The 20,085-nt window shown below is 40.2% G+C and overlaps 1 protein-coding gene across 3 annotated transcripts in view; it reads left to right on the top strand.

Annotated features, from left to right (window-relative positions):
- LOC308116372 (calcium-activated potassium channel subunit alpha-1a-like) overlaps positions 1-20,085 on the top strand; it is a gene marked incomplete at its 3' end in the record, with an annotated part of 89,583 nt that overhangs the window by 48,279 nt on the left and 21,219 nt on the right. The window contains exons 1-15 of one of the 3 annotated variants that reach the window (XM_080474535.1): positions 1,625-2,258; positions 3,248-3,323; positions 4,272-4,347; positions 4,484-4,654; positions 6,653-6,744; positions 10,098-10,208; positions 10,314-10,419; positions 10,510-10,592; positions 11,080-11,149; positions 11,279-11,434; positions 11,661-11,770; positions 12,320-12,388; positions 12,844-12,930; positions 13,234-13,310; positions 18,164-18,196. In XM_080474535.1, the coding sequence (XP_080330661.1) occupies positions 2,045-2,258; positions 3,248-3,323; positions 4,272-4,347; positions 4,484-4,654; positions 6,653-6,744; positions 10,098-10,208; positions 10,314-10,419; positions 10,510-10,592; positions 11,080-11,149; positions 11,279-11,434; positions 11,661-11,770; positions 12,320-12,388; positions 12,844-12,930; positions 13,234-13,310; positions 18,164-18,196 (1,531 nt within the window). In that variant the 5' untranslated portion in view covers positions 1,625-2,044. Of the gene's footprint in view, positions 1-1,624; positions 2,259-3,247; positions 3,324-4,271; positions 4,348-4,483; positions 4,655-6,475; positions 6,568-6,652; positions 6,745-10,097; positions 10,209-10,313; positions 10,420-10,509; positions 10,593-11,079; positions 11,150-11,278; positions 11,435-11,660; positions 11,771-12,319; positions 12,389-12,843; positions 12,931-13,233; positions 13,311-18,163; positions 18,197-20,085 lie in introns of those variants that run through there. The other 2 variants (XM_080474534.1, XM_080474536.1) reach the window with 2 other exon arrangements.

Raw genomic sequence — 20,085 nt, 5'->3', positions numbered from 1 at the left:
AGCCGCGTGTTGCGGCTTTCCCCTACCGAGATGATGTTCAGGAACAAATAATAAGGCAATTAGTTTAAAATTCACTTTGTTGAAGGATCTTAAAATGGATAATCATTGACAGAATGATGGTCAGGGCCCCCAGAGGTTACCAGTTTGATTGTTTTTTGGTTTCACTTGCAAAACGATGTAGTTTTAACATTCAGCTGTATGATGTTGATAAAGAAAGTGAGACACAGGATGTCTTTGTTGAGTTTCTCAAAACTAGTTTTAACCCACACGTCAGTAAATCCAGCAGATTATCCCTTTACGATGCTACTTGTAAGTGGGTGGGATACTTACAGCATCTGGCAGCAAAGCGATCATTTTGTCCTGCAATGGTCAGCGGCTATCAACGTCGTTGTAAGAGATTAAAAGCAGTGACCGGGGTCACGGGAGGTCAGAGCTTCATTGATGCACTTTGCATCGTGGAGGCTCCACGTTGTTAACTTCCAGGGATTAAAGGATCTGCTGCCAACATCTCGATGCCTGATAGCTCAGAACAGCTTCAGCTCTCTCAAGTGGGACTGGTGCAGTATTTGGTCAGTTTGGGCATTTGCAGAAAGAACAGAGGAAGACCTCTGAGAAGATTCATGGAGTGAAGGAGGACATGGAAATGGCTAATGGCATTGAGATAGTTAGATGGTTCTTTCTTTCTTTCTTTTTTTGAGCTGTGCGAATGGTAACGACTAGCTGGAACCAGCAGATGGTGGTAGTGCAACTTTAGGATGCCCAAGTGAAGAAGAAGAAGAAGAGAAACAGTCATCAGGGACGAAAAGAGTTGTGGGAAACAATGTAGATAGATAGAACCAGCAGATGGCAGTTACTGTATGCAACTTTATAGATGCAAACTGCCGTTAAACTCAGAAGAAGAAGAAGAAGCAGAAGAAGAAGAAGAAGAAGAAGATGATCTGCAGCTAAAACGCAAAGAAAAAGGGATGTTCAGAGCTCACCGACTCAAGTTATACCTCATAAACAGAACACACTATGATAGTAGTGAAAGGCATCTTTCACCCTGCTGATACATTTTTAAAAACTGAATATCTTTGTTTAGAATTCAGTTTTTTTTTTAATACACATTAGTTTTTTGTTGTCATTCAAAAACGTACATTTTTAACAGGATATGTGGACATAGGTTTTTTTGGTTACTAATCATACTATTAAATGCCATCGAAGTGCTTTCTTCCCCAGTGTTACTTTGATCCGAGTTCAACTTTAATAGTTGATAATATGCGAAGATTATTTCGATTTAGAAATCTGTAATATTTCTCATTAAATTCAGTATTTGTATTTTTTTTTTTCTTTCACTCACAAGTGTCTCATTTGTAACTCAGTGAGTCTGAAGGAGCTTTAACAGTGTTTTCAATCAGTAGGTTTATTTTTCCCGCTGTGCATTTATTTCAAACATCGGCTACAATAAGAGTTATTACATCAGCTGTGATTCATTTAGGGATTATTGTGAAATCGCTTAAATCCATAGAAAAACACGACGATTGCCAAAAGCGTCTCATTCTGACATACACGGCTGCGCCGGCTGTTCACATGACTCGCTCCCTGTTGCGGATGTGAGACAGAATCGCACGCCGTTCTTGTCCAAGATTAGAGGATGAAAATCGCTTGGTGAGCAGCAGCCGCGGTGTCACAGGGACGAGATGTAGGTTACATTGTGGAGCCAGCTGATGGACAGACTCTGGGGTCTGGCCTCTTCCTTTCCCTGGATGAATCCTAAAGGAGCTTAAACTCTAATATCCTGATGGGGAGAGGGTTTGCTTTAAGCTCGCTGGATGGACCCGATGGCCGCGAGGATACTATAAAGGTCCGAGGTAATTCACGTCTAAATGCTTCTTTTAAAAGGCGACGTGCTTGAAGCCAGCCTGTTGGGTGCGAGTATCATGGAAGCCGCTGTTTTTGTGTTTCTTTTTCCTGTTTTTGCTTCTGTGTGATGCAGACCGACGCACCACAGTAAAGATTTTTTATTTTTGCGGGAGGAGGGGGGGGTACTTGAAACTTTCTAGACATGATTCCCACTAAGATGTTAGTGTACAGGGGCGCCGATGGCGGCGCGCACTCTCAGACTGTTTCCAATACAAGGAGACGCAAGAAATCCACCGGGGAGCTCTTCCAGAAGGGCTACAGGGTCAGGATGGGCCACGGCCAGGTCGCCGACAAGGAGGACCAGGACAGCTTCTGCTACAGCTTCGGTGCATGCTTCCATGTAATCTCCTACTGGGGTAAGACCGACTGGCCGTGGGGAAAACGAGGGGAATCTCCTCTAAAGCCGCGCGCTTGGCCTGTCCAGCACTCTTTCGGTCTGGGTTTCAGCCGGAGCAGGTTCAGGATTTGATGTGTATTGTGCTCCTCATCGCCCTTGAAATGGGAACAAGAATGAGTCTTGGCGAGGCAGACCACGCTTCATTTTTTGAAAGATTGTTTATTTTATTTTTTCGAACTTGTTCAAATCCACTCCAGCAGGGAAATTTGGCCCCATTAGTGCGCGTGGAGATGGATTTTTACTTGATTACTCACTTGGCTGAGGTCGCTTTCAATTGTTTGCAGTTTTTTTTTTAAACTATGACTCATTTGGCTTTTAGATTCTGGGAGATTTTTTTTTAGTTTAGTTGTTTCAAACAGGAATTCATGTTTGATTTGATTAGATGTGATTTTGCGGTGGATTACTGAAGCTCTTTCGGCTTAAATGAAATACATAAAAAGAAGATTGCAATCTCACATGTATGATACAGCTAAGCAGTCCCGGGTTGTGGCTGTTGATTTGTTGGTGTTGTGTCGTCCTTGAACAGGTTACCCCCCCCCCCCCACCTCTTTCATACATACCCAGAACTTTCAGATTTGACGTCACGTGTGTTTACTCAGTCAATTTGCAGTGACGGCGTCCACCTGTCTTCACTTTAATCCAGGTTTTCATTTCATTCACGCTCAGTTTCCCCCGGCAGGAATCAGGAGTGTATCAGGTAGAGCGGAGGAAATATCTGGGAACGCTGAGTTTAAGTGCGAGTTTTTCCACAATTTAATTTTTGTTTTGTTTCTTATAAATGAGTGTTTGCGGGGTTGGAATCTACTATTTTTGTGAAAATGAATCCGCTGAAACTGATAAACATGGATGAAAGTATAAAAGGTATCGTTGGAGAAACTGCCATCAGATGTCTGTGACGTCTCTGTAGTAATCTGTAGTAATTCTTTTTTAATGGTTTTCTTTTCACAGGTTTGAGGTTTTTAAGGGCCTTAAGGTTGATTCAGTTCTCAGAAATCTTGCAATTTTTGAATATACTAAAGACAAGGTAAGTGTATTAACGTCCCGTCTCCAGCTTGTTTCTCTGTTTGTGCTTTGTGATGTTTTCTATGTTCATTTTGCACGATAGCTTTTTTTTTTTTTTTTTTTTTTTTTTTTGCAACAAGCATGGATGTAACTTTGATTTGATTTTTCAATTTCCAAATGAAGTTCTAACACCGTGTGTGTCTCGTGCTGTGCTCTGCATGCTGGCCTCATTATCTTGCGCTGTGTCGTGCCGTCTTTGAATGAAACTGCTCAGCACTGAAGCATTTCGCACAGATGTCAGGAAAGAGCTTATAGAGCAGAAAAAAATGTTTAAGCATAATCTCCGCTCAGATGGCGGCAAAGCCCGAACAGGACATAGAAGAAGTGGACAGAGGTCACGGAGGAACCGCACAGTTAGAAGATATATACTGTATTAACCTCGCAGCTATAAATCCTAAAAGCACGATGAAGCTGACCTTTGTGGCTTTATTTACATTTACAGCCATGTCTGGTACATTTAGTGGATTTTGAATAGAAATTTGGTCTAAATTTATTGAAAAGATGAATTTAAATGGCATCAATTAAGCTAAATTTCACTTTAACATCGCATCAGTACAAACAAAGTATGCACTACAATCTCATACACATTCAATAATAAACAATAAAATATTATAATACATTTTATTTGTTAGCGCCTTTCATACACCCAAGGTCACGTTACATTACATGTTAAAAACAAGTAATAACATATTAGTAACAACAAAATAAAACAAAGACATAGACTGAAAACGTTTCAAGAAGAAGACGTACGCAGCGTTTTGCTGAATCGTGCGTAGTCACAATAAGATATTGGTCTTTAGTGCATGTTCAAGCTTGGACTGACTCGTTCGGCTGCTTCCAGTTCGAGCTACTTGTGTAATGCCAAGTCAATAATCACTCAGAGCTAATATGTGACCTTTTCTTGAACTAGCAACTCCATTAAGCTGGTCAACCTGTGTTCAATCTTCATAAGCACATGGCTAACCGCAGCAGGCTTCATTCACTTGGTAAGTCGGCGGCAGCCGTTCAGCCTGAGGCGAAGGTGTGGTGGTTTGTCAAATTCTTGCATGTTTCTTGTGTTGCATTTAAAAAAAACAACCCAACTTGTCAGTACCTGGCTTCACGTCTCCACTTCTGTTCCAGGTGGAAAACTCGGGGGATCCTTGGGAAAATTTCCAAAATTCCCAGGCACTTTCCTACTGGGAATGTGTCTACTTGCTCATGGTTACAATGTCCACTGTTGGCTATGGCGATGTTTATGCAAAAACCACCCTGGGCCGCCTGTTTATGGTCTTCTTCATCCTCGGTGGTTTGGTAAAAAAAACCTCTCACTTCTTACTCCTGCTTTAAAAATCCTCCATCTCATGTCACCTCCAGCCTGGTGTTGGCAAACGCCGGGATTCCACTCAGTTGTTGTTTATGCCGTGGTGTCACACGATGTATGACTTTTATTCAGCTATTATAATATAATATTAAGACCTGTTTTAGTGCATTTTAACTGCCTTTGGAAGTGTAAAGTATCTGAGAATTTTTGCATCCGTGATTAAATGTATAAGTACATTGGTTTCAGGTGACCCCACCCCCACCCCCACCCCTCCTCCTTCCAACAAACACAGTGAGGCGAGGATGATTTATATAACCCGGCATCATGGGTGTAGCCGCATCACACTCTTAATAATCTTTCGCACTAATATCCACGAGCACAAAAAGGGCTAAAACGTGTAAAAATATATTCTGACTTTTAGGTTAAGTGAAATTAAAAGCAGCCAAAATAGATTTAACTAGGCTACAAAGTGTTTTTTTTTCCTAATATATATTTATGATTAATGTATTTAATATGTATATAATACATTCTATTGAGTTGATCGTATAGAATGCAAGGTTAGAATTGTAAAAACAGACATGGTTGAAATAGCTGATGGTCCAAATAAATAAATAAATAAATAGGGAATCAACAGTTTTAGAAATATGTCATGCCAACTTGATCGATGCATGCTATGTCATTATTTCAATTCAAACACCTTATTTCATACAAATTGTGCAATATTGTTGTTTAAGAATTAACTGGACTCCTTATACTGTCTGACGTCGACTGTTAATCTAAACTATGAAATTGGTTAAATTAGCTTTTGTCATTGACGAGTAGCTGAGAAGCTGGAGAAATAAGTTGAAAGGCTCTCAAACTGGGAAACTGGAAAGCCTGTTGGGGAAGTGGGAACCTTTGCAGACTTTAAGGAATCTAATTTTAAATCGCAGCAATATTAAATAGTTTTTTATAACAATGCGTTTGATTAAAGTGGGATGTTTTTGAGTCTGGCATTGTGTTTTCCAACCTTTTTCTTAATTTAAAGTAGTATAAAGTGTGTAGTTTTACTGGTCTTTTACTATAGTTTTCTGTGAAATACGCAAACTAATTGAACAGTTTTGTAATCTGTATGTAGTTTACTTGCTTCATAAAGATCAGTATGGGTAAAACATTGTGGTTAATATGGACTTAGAATGCATCATTCTATCTGCGTTAGATTTAATGGGTGATGACATGGTTGTAAGTTATCTGATAAGATTTAGTGAAATGAGAGCAAACGTCTTCAGATATCGGACAAATATTGTAAAACAGTAAAAAATAAAAAGGTTTAGTTTCGTGAGTGTCTGCCATCCATTGAGCTGTGGTATTCAAATCAACCCGACGTGTGTTTGTTGGACAAAACATGGCACAGAAGGCTTCCTCTTGATCGTGATGATTCTGATTTTTCTGCCGCAGATTGACATCATCAGCTGTCACTTTTCTCCTTTATTCCTCCAGTATCTGTAAATATTATAGCCTTTCTATTTCCTTTTTTTTTTTTTTTTTCCCCTTCCCCATTTCCATTCTTTATCCTCTCAACACTTGCAATGTAACCGTGGTCAAGCGTCCGGTTACGTTCTCTCAAGTTTGAGCAGGACGGCACGTCTCCGATTTCCTCTCTCGGGCTTCCTGTTAACACGTAAAACTAAAAAAAAAAACCCGTCCGCACACGCAGTCGCTTCCCTCTCTAAGACTTTGCGGATTTCTTTAAAGCTGAAATTAGAGGACCTGCTCTTCTTTGCTTGTCTTTTTTTTTTAGTCTCTTCTTCTGTCTCCTATCTTCTCCTTAGGCCATGTTTGCAAGCTACGTCCCTGAAATCATAGAGTTAATAGGAAACCGCAAGAAATATGGTGGTTCCTATAGTGCGGTTAATGGGAGAAAGTAAGTATTCACGGAGGCTCTACTGCCTCCGCCGCAGTAGAACCTTCTCTGCATGCACTTTTCTTTTTCTTTTCCACGCATGTAGGCCATGTTTGCTCGCTACGTGCCAGAAATTGCTGCTCTCATCCTTAATCGGAAGAAATATGGAGGGAGTTATAACTCGACCAGAGGCAGAAAGTAAGTCAAACAAATAAAGAATAAATAAAAAGAAAGAAAAACAGCAAACTTGTACTGGTGTGGTTTTGTGTGACTCAAGTGTGCCTCTCGTAAAGAGGTGACATTCCGAACGGGCGTCGAGAAACTGTGATTCTGAGATGTAATGATCTCAATTAACACTGAAGTCACACTGTGACTGAAGAACTTGGCCATGATTAATGTGTTTGATGTACAGTATTGCTGCTGCTTTTTATATGTGTACAAGCTGTCATTGCTGCTTGTCTGCTTTTACACTCTGCAAAGAAATCTCCATCTCAACATGTGTTGTTGTTTTTTTTTTTTTTTGTCTGTTACTGAGTCCTCAATGTCTTTTGGGGGATTTTTCTACCCAAGTCTTTTAAAAATAAGAGTCTGGGGGCTCAAAAATAGACAAAAAAAATTGCTTGTTAAGATGGATATTTTTCATTGCAGGTTCATAGATGTTATTTTGTGTTTAAATGTAGTACATGCAGGATTTTCTCATGTATTATACTGTTGGCGATTCCTTTTTCCTCTTGAAAAGGTTAAAAAAAAACATGTTTTGTGAGGAAATCTGACTGAAATTATCATGTTTTTTAGTCTAATGTAGGCTTTGTCATGTTTACTGTACTCAATGTAGCCACAAGTAACTGGATGATATTTGGTGGTACTTGGTGGTACTTGATGATAGTGCGAGAAGTAGCTGAACTAGTAAAATGTCAACTAAGAAAGAAGAACATCTTTATCAAAAAGATAATTCCATAGATTGAAAGGCATCAAACTTTAATTATCCCTCTACTACTCCAAATGCGCAGGAAAAAAAATCCTTAAATATTCACCATTATGTCTATTAAATCATTAGAAATCAAGCTACTGTGTTTTAAATAAATACATACAGAAAGTAAATTGTATAATATAAGTTTTCTATAAATTGTGTTGGGTCACTGAAGTCATTTTTATTTGGTTAAAGCTTTTGAAAACACTTAATGTTCCATTTACATAAAAATAAATGTATGGCTCAGTTATTTATTTTAATCTACTGTCATCACCAATCGTGCTGTCCTATTGTTCGTAATCCAATTTTAAGTAGTTTGCAACAATAGTTAGAGATTTGCTATGTATATATTGTTATTTTTCTTATTATTATTATCATTCTTATTATTTTTGTACAAATAGAGTTGGTCTATTCATTATTTTAAAAAATAATTATAACAGCCTTTTAAATAACTAATAGCAATCTCTTCCCTCCACAATGACACCAGCCACAGTTTGTCTTGTGAGAAAATCCTGGATGTTTTGTCGTGTATTATTTGTATTTCGTCTGCTAACTGTCAGTACACATATGTGACAAAGTTGTGTCTGTGATTGTTTTTCATTTTATTTTCTTCACCCATCCTCTCCCTTCCAAACCTCCAATCTGAAGCTGACTAAAGTACAATAAAACTTAAAAAAAAAAAAAAAAGAGGTAATTTTAGGTCTAATAAACACTATAATGCTACTTTTACTATTAAAGTACCTGCAGCTCTTTGTGTTTAATGCACTAATAGGTGCACAAGCTAAGCTTAATTGAATACATTTTGTTAAATATTAAAGCCAATACAAACATATTCTCCTACTTCTCTTTATTTTCAGCTCAGAATGAAACTCATTCATTTAGTCCTGTGTGCCATTGTTTGCATCATAATGCTTTTTTTTTTTTTTTTTTCTTTTACTTTCCAGTTTTTCTGCGCTTGAAAAACTTTGCTGTTTTTGTTTTAGTTTTTTTTTAGTTTCCATGCTTTGCTTTTCGAACACTCTTGGCCTTAATCTTCAGTCCGACCTACACACCCTCAGGACGACAGAAAACCTTGAGTTTAGAGGAAAACTTTGACAGAGTGGGAAACGCTCGGACGAGCTTTCTTGCTGAGAGTTAGGATTGCACTGTCACCCCGCTGTGTGACATATAAATCCACCTGTACGCTCTGGTTGAGGAGTCTTGGAGAGGTCAGGCAGTTTCATTTGATTTGATTTAATTTGATTCGGTCTGAAATCACTAATAAAGTTCATATGGGAAGTTGGTGGGCGAGCGAAGCTTTGCATCCACATTCATCGTGGTACAAAATAGTGAGTAGAGCAGCTCGTCCAACATTTCATACTTTTAATGCAACGCTAAAGATGCCAGCGAGGACACTGCTCCTTTTTTTTAATAATAAATGCAGTTAAATCCACACTACTAGTCGACTAACATGTCAGAATGAAGCATCAATACAGCTGTCAAACGCCATTCAACTGAAATCAGACAGAACGAAGCTCATCACAAGTAGCCTTGATTTTGTTGTTCTAAATCTCAGCATTAGAAACAGATAAGCACATTTCCCAAAGTGTCAAAATATTCCTTTGTTGTAGGCACCTCCGTACAGCTGTTTCTAAATGCAGGGGCATTCTGCCAGTGCCTTAAATAAATTACCGCTCGTAGTAGCAGTGCTTTCACTTCTTCTGGGACTCCTAGTTTTCTTCGTTGTGAAGAAAAAATTTGGTTTAAGAAACTTTTTTTAAACCAACTTTTTGCCCCTCCTTTTTTTTTTTATGTATTTTACAATTGCTATATAAATCTGAAATGTCACCATTTCAGTTGATTTGTTACATCTAATTCGGAATTCTGCTTCATTACTTACAGCATTAACAGTTTACGAAGTGATGCGATGTAATAGAACAAACATTTCATCGGCAGGCTGCAATTTTCATCATTAAACATTAAAATCAATAGAAAAATATCAGCATGTTTATCTCTGATGTGGTTGTTAGTGTGTCACTCTTCTTCTCTTTTCCAACTGTCCTTTGTTTCTGCCTCATTGTTTTTCTCTTACGAACGACTTCGGGAAGTGGAGGGAAAGTCTCTATGTTGCGGGACAGTGAGACTTCCAGCGGTGGCTCGTGACACCGCAGCACTTCAAATAAAAATGTTCACCCAAGTAAACGCCTGAAATGACATAAAAAAAAAAATTTAAAAAAAAAAAGATCTGATAAAAATAATAAATCTATCAATCTAGACCAAATCTTTTTGTAAAAGGTTGTAATCTGTGGGAAATAAACAGTTTGTTTCCATAATCTCCATCTAAATAATTCAGTCCTTTATAATCTGATACTTAAATCCACTCTGATCTTCTCCTTCGCTGACCTTCCCCCCCAGAGTCCATCTCACTCCTCCTCATGTCTCGTTTACCTTCTGATTCCAGCACAAAGACGAAGCTCAAACACCTGTGTGTGTGTGTGTGTGTCTGTGTGTGTGTTGTTGTTGTTGTTGTTGTGTGTTGTATGTGTGTGTGTGTGGTCGCTGACTCTTGGCTTCATTATCGCTCTGCACCTCGTTTTCCCAGGCACATCGTGGTCTGTGGTCACATCACACTGGAGAGTGTGTCCAACTTCTTAAAAGACTTCCTACACAAGGACAGGGATGATGTCAATGTAGAAATTGTTTTTCTTCATAAGTAAGTGCTTTGTGATTCAGAAGATTTCTCTGAAAGATCTTTTTTGAGAAACATGTGTAAGATATATATATATATATTTTTTTTTTTTTTTAATGTGACTCTCAGTATTTCCCCTAATCTTGAGCTGGAAGCCTTGTTCAAACGCCACTTCACCCAGGTAGAGTTTTACCAAGGGTCCGTCCTGAACCCGCACGACCTGGCCAGAGTCAAGGTAATTTAGAAATGAAACTGCGGCTGTTTTAAACTCGGGGTTTATTTTGAAGAACTAACCTGAGTGTGTTACCTGTGTGTTCCTTCTCAGATCGAATCAGCTGACGCCTGCCTGATCTTAGCCAACAAATACTGTGCGGATCCCGATGCTGAAGATGCTTCGAACATCATGAGGTACTGCAGGATCTCTTGTCTGTGGGCATTATACTGTGTATTTGCGATTTCATGTCTGAAAGGTGCTTCATCAGTAAAGATTGATTTTTAATCGTCCCCCAGCATGAACAAGATATCTCAGGGGTCATCAACGTTTTAATATAGAAAGGGCTAATTCACCACAAATGTTCTTTATAATTACAGTTTCTCATCATGTTCGTACGCTAAACTCTATTTTTGCTCTCAGTTATTTCGTCAACAAAAACAGATAATCAAAGAGAGTGTTCCAGTCGCTGGCCAAAATAGAAGATTTCATTGAAGTACTTTGCCTGTATTGAGTTTGTCTGCCAGTTCATATAGTTTTCTCTTTGAGGAATATGAAAGTTATTGTGAGAATAAAACTTTTTTCAATGTAAAAGTTCAGAAAACTTTAAAATATGCTTTTAAGGGTGAGTGAATAGAAAAGTTGCGAATGTCCCTTGTTTTGTCCTTGTCTGTCCCGCCTCAGGGTGATATCCATCAAGAACTACCATCCAAAGATCCGAATCATCACCCAGATGTTGCAGTACCACAACAAGGTCTGTGTTCTTCAAATACGATCGTCTTAAGAGTCAGACTCTTAATGTTTGCTTCTTCTGTACTGATCTTCATCATCGAGTTGTCATAAACTAACATAAGTGGTTAAACCCCGTGTTTCTCCCCCTCAGGCCCACCTGCTGAACATCCCCAGCTGGAACTGGAAGGAGGGGGACGACGCCATTTGCCTGGCAGAGCTGAAACTGGGCTTCATCGCTCAGAGCTGCCTGGCTCAGGGCCTCTCCACCATGTTGGCCAACCTCTTCTCCATGAGGTCCTTCATCAAGGTAGCCACCAAGAGTCCCCCATCTGTGCTCGCTGGATCAGGGTTTTGAAGTAAAGTTGGCCTTAATAAACAGTCTTGACTGGAGGGTGGTGGTTATTCCCAGATGTGGCCTGCATGCGGCATCTGGTGAGTGAGAGGGGATGAAGTTGAAACGAGTCAATTGAGTTGGCGTTACTTCTTTTTTTGTGTGTATTTTGTGGAGGTACGAGCATGTGTCCTCGTTGCAGATTGAGGAAGACACATGGCAGAAGTATTACCTGGAAGGCGTCTCCAATGAGATGTACACGGAGTATCTGTCCAGTGCCTTCGTGGGTTTGTCCTTTCCTGTCATTTGCGAGTAAGAACCCTGAATTTTCTCTGCTTTTCTTTTAGTTTTGTAAACACAAATAATTCAATGTATACATATTTAAATGTATGGATACAGAATAGTTTTGTTTTTTTTACTGTTAAACAGCTTTGAAATACACACATATGAAAAAAAAAGGCACATTTAACGACACTCGAGGGCAATAATAATAAAATTATAATGTTATTTACGTGTGTATATGTTTTATGTGCTTTAATAATAAAGCAGCAGCAATTATACAAGAAAAAGGTCATTGTCAAATATATAATGATATATAATTAATATTTTTTTAAATATATGTATGATATGTAGACGCGTGTCCACACACACACACAACTACTAACAATAGCAGGTAATTTAACAACAAAATACAAATAAAAGTGGAATTAATTAAAGAAAATAAGCCGTCACATTGAAGATAGAAATATAAATGAGGCCTCAAAGTCTGAAAAAGTGACAACGTGAGCTCAGGAGTTTTCCTGAAAACCACAAATGTTTTGCAGGCCTGAGGTGAAATGACAGTGTGATTCTGTACCGCAGGCTCTGCTACGTGAAGCTGAAGCTGCTGCTGATCGCCATAGAGTACAAGTCTGATCAAAGGGAGAGCAGGTGAGTGGGACCCATTCAAATTCATGAATGCAAAAACTTTAACGCGCTGCGTTTTCTGTCACTATTTAATTTCAGCGACGGAGCAACCTGGGGTCACGTCGCCGTTTGACTACAAACACAGAATTGTGTTAAACTGGGTTTATTTACAGACTTCACAGAGCGCTCTGATAACGTCCTCACAAATATAATGAGGTGGCAGTTGGCTTCTTTAAGCTTTGGTTTTGCAGTTTTGTTTTTATTATTTCTTTTTGGGACTATTACTGCTCACGTGCCGCCTTTTGAAGTGTCTCTGCGATCTGCTTTCATCAACTTCATTCGATAAACAGAGGCGGTCTTGCCAAATGAGTTGAGAAACTAGTCCTGGCAGCTTGTGGCCGCCGCCAGTGATCACGAGCGGCGCAGATTCTGTGACATAATTTTGCGCCGTGACATCTTTGCTCTGCGGCTCCTCGCAGCACCCTGATAAACCCTGGAAACCACGTGAAAATGGAGGAAGGGACCTTGGGCTTCTTCATCGCCAGTGATGCCAAGGAAGTAAAGAGGTAATTATTGAGATCTGAGGATAAATCAAACTGTCAGTGAGTTATAAAATGTAGGAAAAAAAATTTGCTGATGTGACTTAATAAACCTGGGACCTACTGCAGCTTCTCATGATAAATCAAAGCTTCACTTGGTCTTTAAAGAAACGCTGCAGTTTCATGACTCTTGTTCCACCTCATATGACGGATCGACCACTACCTGGGATACGTTTCTCTCTCTCGATGATGTGATCTGAAGCTAACTTAAACTGCGCATATATAAAATGTATAGACAAATTAATGTCCCCTCTTGTCCTTTATCCACAGGGCTCTGTTTTACTGTAAGGCCTGCCACGACGACATCACCGATCCCAAGAGGATAAAGAAGTGCGGCTGCAAAAAATGTGAGTGATTACATAAGAACACTTGGCCCGTTTTAGTTCGACCTCGTTATTATTCCCGCACAGACTTAATGAAACCGTTAGCATTACGGTGGAGGTGCGACGGTGTGTTTACATGACCTACATAGCCGTGTGTCCAAACCACTTAGCTGCTGCATTAATTATTCACTTCATGAAACCTTGTACCCCGACATGACGAAAGGTCGTCACGTTCCTTTCTGCAGCCAAAACAAAGCGGGCAAGTTTTCCACCACGAGCTGCGTGATTGGTTCTGTTCATTTTACAGTTACACATTGATCTAAGACTTTGGCCTAATGCACACACGTTTAGTTTTTGACATTAAAGCTTTTTGAGCGTTGATGCAAACTAGTTATATTCTTTATTTTCTGTCCATTGTTGTGGGATGGTCAGGAAGGCAGCTCGCACATGAAAAGGAAAGATCCGTTACACAGAGTCACACAAACACGTGCATATTGATATTCTTGCTGAGCTGTTGGTGCAACTATGATGCTGTTAATCCCACAAATGCACGTTTATTAATATTTCAATGAGGAAAATAATCAGGTTTTCTAATTAGATTTGTTACAGTAAATAAATAATAACTGAGATTTTCCTACTTTTATCCATAGGTTATAAGTTCCACAGTGTAATGAAAGTGTGTGTGTGTGTGTGTGTGTGTGTGTGTGTGTGTGTGTGTGTGTGTGTGTGTGTGTGTGTGTGTGTGTGTGTGTGTGTGTGTGTGTGTGTGTGTGTGTGTGTGTGTGTGTGTGTGTGTGTGTGTGTGTGTGTGTGTGTGTGTGTGTGCTAAATCAATGTAAAGAGATCTTAACATGCCGTAACATTCAATATCATAATATAGTTTAATACAAATGAAGTAATACTCTAAACTGTGACATTATTGGCTGTTAATGACATTATTAAAATAGCATTTAAAAAAAACAACATTTGAAAGTAACTGAGGCCAGTAATGTCCATGAATAAAACTGCATTTTGTTTGCAATTCCTTCCATTTTTATTGCAGTTGTTGTGCAGAGTAGATTGTAGATTACTGATGATACATTCTGTGCACTACCCTTTTTCAAAGATGGCAATTAAATTTTTATGTTCTATTTTACCGAACGTTATTACATGATTGGCTCTATTATGTCTAAAATAACCAAAATAACTGCAGTAGTGGCAGGTATTATGTTATTATTACGTAGTATGCTCAGATCATCTGTGAGGTCAGACTAAATCTTTGTTTATTTGTTTTTCTCCATTTTCCTGTGTGTAATACCTGTGATCATTTTATTGCTGACCTTGTGACCTTACCAGACTGTTAACCGATGGATTATTTGTTGCACCACTCTGTTCCACACTGTTGCTCCTCCACTAACACCTTGTCTTGTTGTAACCTTTACAGCTGACACTTAACATTGATGTTTGATGTATTTGTTTTTTTTTCCCTGCTGCTTGGGAACTTGGCACACCATTCTTTAAAAACAAAACAAAACAAACAAAAACACATAATAGTGATATATAGTGAGTAACGAGGATTTATTTCCACTCTGAAAACGCACCGATTGAAGCGACCTGTTTGAATGTACTGTATGTGTTGCATGTGTAACGGTTGACGCTGCCTGGATTCCTTTGTTTGTTGTTTTCATGTGCACGTCTGCTTCTTATAACTGAGAGAGAGAAAAAAAAACACCCATCAAAATCAAAAACAACAATATATATATATGCTATACAAAACAGTTTGAAAATAAGTTTTTATTGCGTCCACATTTCATTCATTTCATTCTTGCTTAAGTCAGTAATTCTCAAGACCACCAGCAGATGTCCTCGCTGTACTTTGTCAAACTTCCTTGAGAAAAGCGCAGCTCTCCAAAGGATCCGGGATGAGAAATGGGGAAAATATCTTCTGTTGAGGAAAGCTCTTTATCATTTGACATTTTTACCAAAATGATGCAATTCACAGCGATTACGGCACACTTCCTGCCTAATAAGCCAGATGTTAGAGATGACGAATACAGGCGATTTGTTTTACGGTTTTATGTCTTTTAAATTTGTATATTTTTATTGTTTCACACAAATTGGAAGTGAGAAATCCACCGAAATGCCAAATACAGGTTGAATTAGAAGCATGGAAACTACAGAGGCTATGTTATGTACCGTATGTTTAAGCTCACAGGGATCAGTGACGCACGCACACACACACACACACACACACCTCTAAATTCTTAGTCTGAGACTGACACACTTCTTGCCCGGTGTCACACACAGAGTTCATGTAGTCCATCCAAGCAGCAGCTTTCCTCTGTGCCCTGTCTCTGTCCACTCTCCCTCCAGAACGACCCCCAGCATTAACCTGCTCTTCCTCTCCTCTCGTCTGAACCCATGACTGTAGCCAAGACGGCCGCCTACCAGAAAATGAGACTGGCATGTTGTTTTGATTGCGGCCGCTCAGAGCGGGACCGCTCTTGCATGCCGGTTAATGTGCGTTGTAACACGGACATCCCTCGACGGGACATCCCACTCTCTGCTGTCTCTGTTAATGATTGCTCAGCCACTTTACGTGCCTGTAAGTTGTCGCCATGATATGTGCTCTTCGGTGTGTGTAACAATGCACTCTGTGAACTGTGCGCCGTTTCCTTAGCTTGTCTGGCTCCAGCAGCTGTGTCGTCACTGTCATGGATATCGATGTTGCTTCAGTGTTCTATGATTTTCAGTGAGTTCCCTCTGTGCTGCTACCTTTGGAGGCGACTTCTCGCTGTTGTGAAGCATGCTGGTACAGTAAGAGAGTGTGAATTTGAATTGACACTGGAGTTAAAAGTGCATCGGCAGTCACTAAAGTTATACCAAGCAAAATCTCCATCCAGTGACCTCAACAGGATTTTAAAGGACGTTAAATCTGATGATATGCGGTCAAACTGCTGGAGAATAGATGTGCATTTCCTCACTTAAACAAATATAATAGTGCCACTGGAAAGGGTAACTTCATTTATTCAAGAGTAATCCAAATAACGTCAGTTTAATCCAAATATTGTGCTGCTGCACACTACAGGATAATATATTTGTATTTGTAGATGCCACTGACAATTAATATTAAAAAGGGACCTGAGGGGATTTTCTTAGGCTCGGAGTACATATTGAGGTTAATGTAGTGGTTTTATTAAATTAACGTCAAAGTCTTGAGGAGGCATCAAAGGTAAAATGGTCAGGAGACACGTCAGTGTAAACCTTTGATGGAGGACCTGGGGTGTGTTTCTAGTTCTGAGTGGTACAATAGCAGGAGGAGAAAATAAAGCTTGAAGAGACTGGAACAGTGCTGGATCACATTGGATTTTAGTGAATTGACCTGAAATGAATTGAGCTGCTTATTAATTCTTAATTCAAGTGTGATTTCCCCCTTTAAAGCCAGAGGGCATGTTAAATCATACTGATGTATTGCACAAGGCATGAGGAACGTGTCTGAGGTTGCTGAGCGTTGATACAATATGCTGGAAAACATTGTCGACTGTCATACATTTTTAGCCAACGTCTCCTGATCAAAGAGCATTTCTGTGTGTAGCTGTACGTCCATGGGCGTTTCCACCCCTCCGCATGTCTTGCAGGGGCTGTGTGCTGTGAGCATCGCCCCGGCCATAGCTCGAGCGAAGCTCCAGCTCCTGTCGACACGGTGCGGGAGACGCACGGAGCGAGGCCTTATACGGCCTGACATGGAAATTATGTTTGCATTTTCATTTTTGGAGTGCTACCGGTTGTCATGAAACTCAGCCTGACAGTTCCTAACCACCAGGCAGGCGAGTGCCCCCGCCCCTCTGCTTTCCTCTCGTTGTGGGACAGATGCTAGCCTGTTAGTCCTGTGACTCTGCTCGCGCCCTCCGATTGCAGGCGACAGATGCCAGGACCAGCAAGGTCCCTGTTTGAACATCGCTGTCACTGTCCTGCCTTAAGCTCAATGCGTGACCTTTATTGTAAGCAAGGGGTTGAAATAAGTTACTAATGAGCATGTGTGGGACTCACGGCTCCAGAATGTGACTCACAGAAAGTTCCATGCATGTAAGCAGGTTGTCTCGGGCAGGGCAGAAGAATGGGAGCCAGTTTTTCTGGAAAAGACAAGAATAAAAAAAAAAAACACTAGACGATGACACGTTGTAGGTTTTGCTTCGTGCTTACCGCTGAGTTCCATGATGAAGCACATCCAGACATGTAAACCTCCTTTAAGTGCAGATGTCTCAATTAAACTTTTAATTACTTTTTTTTTTCCTAACCTAAACTGTACAAAGAGCCACTTTCATACTGAAATACATTCACTGCTTGGCTTGATGGTTAATTTCGCTCAAGAGTGGAAATAAACAACTAACCAATCATTAAAATGGAAAATGTTGTAGTGATGATCCATTTCTTTAGGTCTGAAATGTTGCACTATTAAATTGACTCTACCTTGAAAAATATATTAAACTATGACTAGCTATCATCGTGGCCAATTAAGCATTTTAAATGTGAAAAAAAACAGGCTTTCAAAACCTTTTCCTACAAATGATAAAATCTGTTTAACTCCGATGTGACTGTCCGTACTCGCCAGGTGACTACTGCACCTCCAAACTTCGACACCGCTCCTCTGTTTAAGCTCACTGACCACACTGCTGAAAATCATATTTCTAACTGACCTGCATTTTATTTCTCATTGCTTTTTCCATATTGTCTTCAAGGCACAACTCCAGTTTTTTCTTTTTTTTTTTTAAAGTGCCTTAAAGAAAAATCCTTTCAGCTTCCAGTTCACAGTTGTTATTTATGATTTGCTTTTCATTTGCAACCTGTTTTCTTTCCCCCCCCTTGTAACCTCTCATTCGTCTCATCATTTTTCTCAGCTAAAAATAGCTATAATGGATATATCAAATCAAGTAAGTTGTCATTTCTCTTCTCTCTCTTCCAGTGGCTTGTTTCTAACCCATCCACTTGTGCTTCCTCAGCTTTCAACCCGTGAACTGTCTCTAACCTTCTGTGTGTCGCTGTCCAGACCATCATCATCCATCACTGTGCTGTGTATGCAAAGCATCAGGAACCTGCCCCCCCCCCCCCCCCCGAGTGCGTCTTTGTGTGTTTGGTATCGGTTCCCGCTCGGCAGTAGATGGTGCTACTGCTTCGCTGTGAGGTCGCGTGGATGAAATCAGCATGCACTTCAAAACAATGTATATGATTAAGGACACTGCAAGTGAACGCACGCCATAAATGATTCTCGCAATCCATCATTGCAAAGCAGATTTAAGGCGTCAGAGTATTTAAAACACAGAGAGGTGGTCTAATCTCCCTCAGCGCTCTCAGGAGTATATGGACCTGGTGGGCTGTCCACTTCAACAGGATCTGTGACAGGCAGCAAATATGCCACATTGTGTTGTCCTGGAGAAGTGCTGTGCATGTTTGACACGGGGCAGATGAATAGTAGAGGTCTGGAGCAGGGAGGATAATCTGCTAGACAGCTGACTGTTGAAATAATCATCTCTCTTCTCCAGTTTTAGCTCCCAGACATTTTTTGGGGGACTCTGGGAAAAACACGCCTCTTCTGCCTGTTTTATTCTCACCAGCTTTTACCTCCAATATATCACTTGTGGTCGAGTGGATACCAAATGCCTTCTTGCCTCATCAGGGATAAACTGCGCACTGCAGCTCGTAGCTGTTAATTCACATTGTCACCTCCTTGTTCTGGTGGCATAACAATTGCTGGAACACCTGAAAGCGTATTTATTAATTCATGTTTATTATAAATATCAAAGTAAATGTCAAATCGAACATTTCATTGGTGGCTATATGAAGTGGTTAAGTGGTGTTAAATAAAAATGAGATTTTTTTAATTATTCAGCCATTAGCATTCGTGTGCCAGAAAGAATTACCCCCAAAACCAGTGACTGTCCCTTAATTATGATAAGAGTCGCAAGATGTTTTATTAACATACACACTGCAGGTCCTATTGAAGTCAGTATAAATCAGATCCTGTCTTGTGTTTAAGTTGAAGGATTAAAGGGAGAGTTCACTGAAATCACAAAGCAAGCATCTAATCACTTTCCCGTTTCTTCTACAAATTCATGATGAGTTCAGACGACATGTTGAAATAGTCTCAGAGAATTCAGTCTGAAACAAACACAATAAAGAAGAAATAAATACAGAAAGTTGCTTCATTTTCTTTGAAGCCCCCAGACTGCCTCTGATTTGTCAAAACTAACCAGGTTACAGTGAATCACAGGTGGAAACAGTCTCACAAATATACAAATTAAAGTCTCATGGGCCTCGGGGACCTTGTCCAGGTGGGCCGGCGCCCGGGGGGGGCGGAGGAGGCCGGTCGGCTGCAGCGAAGTCTGCCGGTGAAATACAGATACCACCCTGGTCACTGCAGTAACGCCACAGTCAGAGGCAGTGTGAGCCCCCCCCCCCAACCCCCCATCAGGGTGTTTGGCAGCCCTGTACTCAACAACGGCACAAACAAAGCATGTGCTTGCCAGTCTGGAGTGGTTGCATGTATAGCATTCCTTACTAATGACCCAGTGTGTGCAGCTGTCAGCTGTGAAACATTAAATATTAAACAGGCCGAGCAGGATGTGAAGGGCCAATGTGTCGGAGCATCCCTCTCCACTGGAAGCCTCCCTTCCCCCCCACCCCCCAGTACTTCAGCACTCTCCATTATGGTGTCAGTCTTTGACATGCTAGCAGTGCTTGAAATCATGTGTTCATCTGCAGAAGAGCATGATCTTTGAAACTTTATTAATTTTAATGTAAGCCCTTGCAGCTTTAGAGAAGC

The sequence above is a fragment of the Lipophrys pholis genome (genome assembly GCF_963383615.2).
Source record: "Lipophrys pholis genome assembly, chromosome: 1".
Taxonomy (NCBI): Eukaryota; Metazoa; Chordata; class Actinopteri; order Blenniiformes; family Blenniidae; genus Lipophrys; species Lipophrys pholis.
Note: the sequence above shows the minus strand (reverse complement) of the source record. Positions and strands in the feature narration are given on the sequence as shown.